The 9,311-nt window shown below is 41.3% G+C and overlaps 1 protein-coding gene across 1 annotated transcript in view; it reads left to right on the top strand.

The window, feature by feature from the left end:
- Positions 1 to 6,739: 6,739 nt before the first annotated feature.
- Positions 6,740 to 9,311, top strand: part of galnt9 (polypeptide N-acetylgalactosaminyltransferase 9) — a 118,292-nt gene continuing 115,720 nt past the window's right edge. The window contains exon 1 of the mRNA XM_054773168.1: positions 6,740 to 7,645. Coding sequence (XP_054629143.1) covers positions 7,405 to 7,645 — 241 coding nt within the window. The 5' untranslated portion in view covers positions 6,740 to 7,404. The remainder of the gene's footprint in view (positions 7,646 to 9,311) is intronic.

Genomic DNA, 9,311 nt, shown 5'->3' with positions numbered 1-9,311 from the left:
AGCAAAAAATTCTGCCAATAGGGTAAGCAAAAGTTGCTTGGCTAGAAATCTAGAAAAAAACTAGAAAAATAAGTCTTAAAATAAGCAAGTTGTTCTTAATCACATAGCTAGATATAAGGAAGATGTTCTTATTATATGGTGAGAAGCAAGCCAAATGCTCTTACAAAAGCCCTAAATTGAGACAAAATTTGCTTTTGAGCCTAGATTTAAACAAAATGCTTTTACATATTCTAGATGTAGGCGTATTATTCTTAGATTTTCCTATAGACAAACAACCATTCATAACTATGGAGTCGACTCTCCACTTAACCTATCATGCATATTGTTGGAATGTGAAAGGAAGCCAGAGCACACAGAGAATACCCACGTGGGGGGAGTGTGCACGTTCCGACGGGGATTTGAAGCAGAGTGGGAATAACATGCTATCCACTCGGCCACCGTGCAGCTAACAGCAGCTTGTCGTCATGTTAGTTATGTTGGTTACTTCAACACAGGTCTTAGGTTTTCAACAAGAATGAAGCAAATTATATGGATGGAACTTTTTTTTTTTTTAAAGAAAAAAAAGGGATTGTATGTAAAATTCACTTAATTTCAGAAAATCTATTGTCATAAACACAGAATTCTTTTTTTGGCAGTTCAGTAGTTTTTAGTTTTATAAACTAGATAAAACTATCGTAATATTTTCTTGAATCAAGTTGAATAATCTTACACATTTAGAGATTAGATCATTTTTTGTAACAAACATCCATGAATTTGCACAGCCCTGAATGCTGAATGCACGGGGATCCAATGTACGTACAATGCCTGTCCTTTTATAACTTGGGAATGGCTCCAGCTTCCCCGACATCCAGAACAGAATAGCTAATATAGAAATAAATAGATGGATGGTTGGAAGACGGAAATATGGGTTATGCTGAGTAATATGATTTCACACATTGAGCGTTCCGTGCAACACTGCAATACGGTACAGCGGTACACCAAACGGAACTGTACCTAGGTGAAAATGTAATCCATAGACTACAGGAAAAAATAAAATAAAAAAGTTGTCAACGTTTTCCCAGAGATGCACACTAAATATTCCAGTCTGCAGGGTTATGATTCTAATTTAGTTAAGACTTTAAGCAAACCTACAGCTTCTGCAGCAGTGCAGAGGGACTAAGTGGCCAAAGGTGCAATGTGAATGAATTAAGTTGATGCAGACAGAACTGGGGCTTAGCTGTTAGCCTAAGGGTCAATGTGATAATGTATGAACTTAGCGCTGGCAGGCAAGCGGACAGCGCTACATTAGTGACCTGAGAGTGTCTTCCGGTGGTCAGTGGTTTATTCAGGTAGTGACACAGCAAGTCTGTATGTCAGGTGATCAGGGACAAGTGTTAATTATTTGCAACACTACATGAGTACCACTGTTCCTGCCGACATCCGATTTGTCAGATGCAGTTATGCTCTACCTGGTCACAACGACCTTCAAGTAGTTTGAACTAAATTAGATCATTTGTGTTTATTCAAAAACATTATGCATATAAGCTACTGTGAACAGACACTGAAGAGGCACAATTCGCTCCATGGGAAGCAAAACAACTATGTGTATTTTTCATTCAATTTGCCATGCCCAATGGAGTGACATGCTTCAGTAATTAGGTCTGCAGTTGAGTTTTTGCATCCTCTTCGGGGGTAAATAAAGGAAGGGAAAAACAGGGAAAACAAAATTATATACCATACCTGTCAATGTTTGCATTTGAAAATCAAGGACATTTTTGGGAAGATCAGAGAAATTGGTTGGTGGGAAGACTCGGACTGCGTTCAATCGGGGATACCATCACCATTGTTATCTGCTGTACTTATTTTAAGTTAAAATACGGGACATTTTTTGGAAATCTTAACTGGGAGGGCGATGGGAAAGAGGGGAAAAATACAAGAGTTTCCCAAGGAAAACTGGAGGGTTGAAAGGTACTGTATGTTTTGTAGTCACCCATCCATTCATTTTGTATACCACCCGTCCTCATTATGGTCATGGGTGAGCCGAAGCCTATCCCAGCTGACTTCAGGTGAAAGCTGGACCACACCCTGGACTGGTCACAAGTCAATCACAGGGAACAAATACAGTGCACACATTCACAGTCTCATTCATACCGTCAATAAGTGGGTACTGAACCCATACTGCTTGCGTGACAGTCAGTCGTGGGCCAGCCAGTTTCACAAATACGAAATGTAAATGTAACACTGATTTGTTATGAGCATACTGTATGAGCCATTTCCCTTGAGACCCTACATCTTCTAATATAGTCGCCTATAACTGTGGTGTGTAGTTAAGACACCTGTTTTGAACTGCTAATAACTTTACAGTTCAGAGGATTTTCCTGTTAGTCATTTCCGCCCTTGTTTACCTCTTTTGTCCACAGCCGTTCTTATTATGTGTTTGTATTGTGTCCTGTTTTCCATGTATCGTGACCTTTTCTTGGCAGACCCACCTGCATTGTTTGCCACGCTCAGCTGCTTGCTTGATCTCAAGCCTTCTGTGCCAAGACACCCTCCGGAGTTTGCAGCTAGACCAGTTTCCCTGCCTTGACTACCTCTGCTCCATGCTCATCATAAACTCAGTCAACAACCCGCTTTTATCTCAGAGTCAGCATCCACTGTCTGCTTTCGCTATACAATGTAAGGCTTAACTACTTTACAGTATTTCCCAATGAACACACAACCAGTGAAAATAACTGATAAAGGTATTATTTTATCGTTAATAGCAGCTTACATAAGCACATTCACTCTGCCTGGATGTGTCACCTTCTGTGAACCAAACATTGAGGGGACAGCATCAAATTCACCATATACAAAAAAACTACCCCAAAAGCATTTACTACCTGGTGTCAGACTAACCCCAAATTATCACACCTTTTTTCAAATGCAAGCTCCTATTGGAGTTCACTGTGGTATAAAAACAGAATGGAATGAGTGCAGGATTAGAATGTTTGACTGACACACAGGGGCATGTGATGCACAGTATGTGTCCTCCCCCTGAATGTGTTCAAATGGCTCATGTGGAATCAGCTCGTGAGATAACTAAGTGATAGCTGGCAGTGACCCAGGTTAATATGGCTAAAACCCTTGAGTGCCAGTGTCTGCATTCTCACAAGCAAGCAGGGTGCTGAATGCAGAAATTCAGAATCTTCAGAGAGTCTTTCACAGGGATCAGTGAGTCTGTAGCTGCTGCATAAGCTGCTCAGATGAGGCCCTGCAGCTGATGTGGTTGGAACAGTCACTTCCCCCATATTCAGGCGTTTTCTGCAGACCTCAAATCAAATCCATATCATTTGTAATGGAACTCACATGCTGCAGGATCCCAATTAAACCATGCTCAAAGGCAAAGGTTCTCCGAATAAAAAGGGGAAAGGCATGAGAGCTGCAAGACCAGAGAGGAAATGAATAGTCCACCATCATTAAAACACAAAGGGTGCATGATGCAAAAGAAAGTGTTTCATCAGAATTCTGACTGTGACTCACTTGGTGTGTATTATTCACTCACTTTCCAACATTGAGCACACATAATTACTGATACTTAGTATGTAAAGGCTGAACATTTCAGTCCTATTGACCATCTTTAATTCCCTTCTTTGAAAGAAACGATGAGACCATGCTCTTCGTACACAGCACAATACAAGAGCGCACCCCTCCTACACAGTTCTCACGCTGAAAAATAAAAGCTCTTGAATAAAGTCTGGCTTTATTGAAGTCACCTATGCCTTGCTGGTACCAGATGTTCCCTTAAGAGGTCTGTGCTTTCTCAAAAAGGTCACAGTTGTCTTCTGATTAGAATGATGCAACAAACAAATCAAAGGCTTTAAATCTGAGATCCCAGTGTGGGTGGGAAGTGGGATCAAAGTACTTTGGGCAGCTCGCAGTAAGTCTGCTTCTGCATGATGAAATAAAAATAAACATTCTGCAAATATACATGATTTCCTTGAGCATAATTCATGTGGAAACCTGTATTGAAACTTTCAAGCCCGTGAGGAGAAACTAATTTGGAATTGTATGCTGACTGTTACCGTCACAATTACAGAACACATATAGCAACTTCGAGGCTGAACTCAGCCGGCTGAAAAGTGAGCTTTTATTTGTTTATTTTATGTATTTATGTCAACGGCTAATGTGTTTTTTTTTTTTTAACAGTTTTTAACAAACATTATTACAATCCCTCAACATCATGCAAATGTGCCCCCTAGGGGTTTGCAGCCCTATAGGTGATGAAATCAGAGCCAACACTTGGTGAATGTCTGTATGGCATTGCCATGTCATCATTGCTGCATCATTATTGCTTTTCTTTCATCCTTTACTACTTCGGAACTAAAATGTCTTTGGACTGGAAAAAATAATAGCTCGTCTGACATGAATGAGGTGCACATTTTCCACTTTAATTTAGATTTTGATCCTTTTTGAAATAGCTCAGAGATGCACACACTTATGCTACTGTGTATCAAAAGCCTCACTGTGCTGAGAGGGTCACACATCCACATTTAATGTTAGTAAGCAACAAAAAAAAGTTACTTTTCACACGCTCTCGTGGGTCTAGGATGCAACACAGTGCAATTTCAGTACTGACTTCTTTGGCATTTCTCAGGATCCACATGCAAATTTTCTGGGATTTTTGGTCTTATTATTCTTCTTATTGCGCTTGCTTTACCATATGTAATGTTCTTGATGGGTAATTTTACTAAAATATTGTTAAATTAAAACTACCATGTTAGTCGAAACCAAGCATAATTATTATCTTTTTTTATACTGCTCTTGTATTGGATATCATTACCATGATTGTGCATTTCGAGCAGTGATTCCCAACCACTGCTCTGCGGCACACTACTTGTGCCCTGAGGTCTCATCAGGGAACGAACCAGTTTCACTAAATTAGTCTGAAAATGATTATTTATTTACGACAAAAAACGTATCTTTGTTCATCTATCTATGCCAGCGATGCATAGTGACAGGCAGAATAATTAAATTCTCTTCCACTAGATGGGAGAAGGTAAATAATTAACTTGTGTATCCATTTTTGTTTCGTGGTGTGCCGTGATATTTTTCTAATGCAAAATATATGCCTTGGCTCAATAGTAGGCGTGTCACGAGATCTTGTATCACCAGTCCAGTTGGCATATTATCCAAATGACAACTTATACATATGCCACACTGTGTCCGAGTGGTTAGCATGTCGGCTTGCATGTTCCATGCGTGCATGTCTGTGTTTTCTCTGGGTACTTCGGCTTTCTCCCAAATCCCCAAAACATGTTAGGTTAATTGGAGACTGTAAATTGTCCATATGTGTGAATGGTCGTTTGTCTATTCAGGATGCGTACCCACACTCGGTATCATAACGTAATTAGTAGTAGTGGTAACAGACCAGAAAACAAAGTAGGTAACAGTGTCTCATTTTGGTGCTAAATAAATAGTTAATATTAATTAGTGGCACTGAAATGAGGCAATGGTTAGGTATAGTAACTCCTACACACTTTTCTCCATCGCTGTCCACACGAGCAACACAACACTTCATTATCATTATCCACCAATCACACTAGCGGCGAGGTGCATTCCCGAAATTCACCGAAATTCTGAGCAACACAAGCAGGTTGCTGAATTAATACACAACTCTTGTATGTAGGATTATCTCGCAAATGTTGTAACGGCAGTTCAGCATCACCACAACTGTGTGTCAATGATTTATTTCTGCTGCGGAATGTGTACACTTAAAGCAAAAGCACTTAAAGTAAAATGTTGCGATTTTTTTGCATATATATTTTGGATGTTATTTCACAATGGTGACTTATTGAATTATTTAAATGACTATTCTGTTCAATTTGCTGCCCTGCGATTTGCTGGGTGTACCCCGCCTCGTGCTTTAAGTCAGTCGGGATAGGCGCCAGCATACCCCTGTGACCCTAACTAGGGTAAGCGGCATGGAAAACGGATGGATGGATGTTCAATTTGCATGTCACAAAATACAGTGAAATTGGGGCGGCATGGCTCAGGTGGTAAAGTGGTCGTCTCCCAACCTGAAGCTTGCAGGTTCGATCCTCCGTCCTCCCGTGATCATGTCGAAGTGTCCTTGGGCAACATACTGAACCCCCAGTTGCTCCTGATGCTGCGTCTCAGTAGGTAAATGTAAAAAAGGTAAAAACAGTGTCGAAGTGCTTTGAGTGCCTTGGAGGTGGAAAAGTATGATACAAGTGAAAGAGCAGACCATTTAAAATTAAAATACATTTTTGGGGGGACAAAATTTGTATTTGTTATCTTTTTTGTACTGGTACAGTACTGGTTCGGACACCTTTTAAGCACTGGCACCGTTTCAAAAGTACGGGATAATATGTAAACAATAGCCAACCCAATGTTATCTGTATGCGACCTGTGATTGATTGGCAACCAGTTACCCTGCCTCTCACCCGAAGTCAGCTGGGATAGGCTCCTGCTTACCTATGGCCCGAATGAGTTCAAGCAGTATAGAAAAAATAATGAATAAATGAATGAAATTGCAAAAAATGTTTATCATTTATTTGTGTTTGCCAGCGTGTTCACACATTCAAATGTTTTTAGGAATGGAATGTGAGGTAAGATGCAATCAATCTCCACATGGTGGTCGAAATATCAACATTTCTGACGCAGCTTTTACACATCAGCAGCTAATAGACGGAGAAGGCTGAGCTGCCATGTGTAACCACGCACTTTCTGCCGTTTATTCTGTGCTTTAAGCCCAAGTCAGCTCATGACTATTCATGGTCGAGCCTGTGCACGTCAGGACGCAGCACATCGAGCTGGGAGGCTGCGTGGAGGAGAGACAACATGCCACACTGGCCCGGCTGCATCTCTCCCATCGTTGCTTTTAGGGCGAATTGGCTTCTATAAGGGGACAAGGATCACAAGAAAGCATTGCAACAGCAAAGGATAAGACATGTCTCCTTTTTGTACTGTCATTTTTATTTGAAAGCATGCATGCACGTATCGGAGCTAAGCTGCTCGGCTTTATATTTGCACACACGGACGTATCGAGTGACAGCAGGACCATGTTATTGTTGTCTTTCTCCTGGACGATGGACGATACATATCGGGACTAACCGAGTGGCGACTTGTCACGGTACGGGGGAGATGCTTGGGAACCGCCGTGGGCTGTTTGAGATGATAAACGTGTCCCAGCTGTAAGCTCTACAACAAGAACCACTGCTGCTTCCCCGGAACCGATAGCATCCAACCTTCGAGTCCGCTTGTTCACTTCGTGATGCTCCGAGTGAGCTGACCGTGGTGCTGAACGGATCTGCCCGAAACGCGTTGACCTTTTCTCGCGTGGAAAGTCACCCTCCACGAAGACCCTGCTAGGTGGCCGAGAGGACCACCACACATGAACTATTTGGACTATTTAGGGTCACTTTCATGGCTGTGGCACGCAAAATCAAAACTTTGCTGACCGTCAACATCCTTGTGTTCGTGGGCATCATCCTGTTCTCGGTCTACTGCAGGATTCAGGACCGCTCCGAAGAGCTCGTTCAGATTGGACGCGCTTCCGAGCAGAGGCTGCGGGCCAGACATGGCAAAGTTACCAACTTGGTGGACAGGCAATCTATTCTCCAGCGGCTGGAGAGGCTGGAAGATGTGGTCTACAATCAGCTGAACGGTATGAATTAATAACTCGAGTCATGTATATGATGTTATAATGCCTCATGTTCTTGGTAAAGCTGGGGGATTCTTTATTTAATTGCTTTAAAGCATAGATTGTTTGGAAGCTAATGAAGCAGGATGATGCACAATAGTGCAATAATTGATTCATGCACTTCATGTTAATAGATTCGACTAATGTAATATTTAACAATCAAATATGACACATAACCAAGTTGCTGTGAAATTCTCATAATTTTTTATATACCTGTAGTTTAGTTCAATAGTTTGGGGTAGTTTCTAGCAGCATTTCATTGTTGTAATAAAAAATGCACCGTGAGGGACACTGAGACCAGTTATTATGATCACACCGAGGAACATTGGTATCTGTGATATCAGTTTTTGATCAGTTGATCATACCCGTGTTTGCAATGCAACGCTTAGGGCACAAATACTGATGTATATCACCACTCTACACCTTGGATGCAGGTTGTGACCTGTTGTTGTAGTTTGTACTGCCAGCCAGTAGAGGGTACAAAAATCTCAACAGCCCCCTACTTAAAATTGTCTCCCTCACACTGAAACAACTGAAAGGCACACAACACAACACGGCTGTTAGTCTTAAATGATAAATACTATATAATATATAGCGACATACAAACACCATAAAACAAAATAGAGAAAGCATGCTGGAGTCACACAAATGCTGGTTAATGATTAAAAGCTAATGCAAAAGAAAAATGACACACATGCCAAAACACATACAAATCCCCAACATAACTGCATAGAAATGCTGAAAGTTCACAGAACAAACCGAAAGTTTGCCGGGCTACCAGGGCAGCCAAACCTATGCTATGCTAACATTAGCTACGTAAATCGGTTGCTCAATGGCATGTGACCTCAATAAGCGGCCCGTGGCCTGCCAAAGCTTTTCATTTGGCCCACCAAACATCACCCAAATAATGTCAACCATTCAGTCTAACTAGAGAAGTGCTCGTTCATGCAGTACTTCGTCCGCTCTGCAGTGGGCGACAGCAGCGTGTGCTTGTCACAATGCAGCAGCAATAGAAGAAGATGGATAGCATTTACACAAATATGCCACTGTCAACTCTTAAAAAAGAAGAGTAGACACTGAAAATTGGACTTTTAACAGCAACTGGACTACAAAACTTCCAAAAATGCATTGGGGAAGCTGACATTGTTTCGAAGGAATACAACCTCCGGAGGCACTTTCAGACAATAAATCCCTCATCCCCCCTTGGTCACAATTATTGACGGGTGGGGTGAGTCTGGATTTTTAAATTTGGACCTGTGCAAAACTTTGGAATTTAGGGGATTGCTGCAGTACAGGTACACTGACAAATGCTAAAAATGCATATATAATACATACTGTATATAATATCTCCATAGAAATCCTTCTTTCAATTATTATTTTTTTTAACAATACGGGGCTCTTACAGTGTCTGCCAAGAAAAATTCTGGCCCTTGGACAAATGTAATTGAGGATCCCTGCTCTATGGTAATGTAAAATATTATGGCCAAGTGTTTAACAAAGATTAAAAAAACAATGTACCATTTCATTCTGGCACTTCAAAAGTCAGCCAACTTTCTTCTGGGCATCCTGCTCATGTCTTTAAAGATGGGCATCCCTCAGGTCTGGCTCCCCTTGTAGCCTGGCATCCATT

The sequence above is a fragment of the Dunckerocampus dactyliophorus genome, chromosome 4 (genome assembly GCF_027744805.1).
Source record: "Dunckerocampus dactyliophorus isolate RoL2022-P2 chromosome 4, RoL_Ddac_1.1, whole genome shotgun sequence".
Lineage (NCBI taxonomy): Eukaryota > Metazoa > Chordata > Actinopteri > Syngnathiformes > Syngnathidae > Dunckerocampus > Dunckerocampus dactyliophorus.
This window is presented reverse-complemented; position numbering and strand designations above follow the sequence as displayed.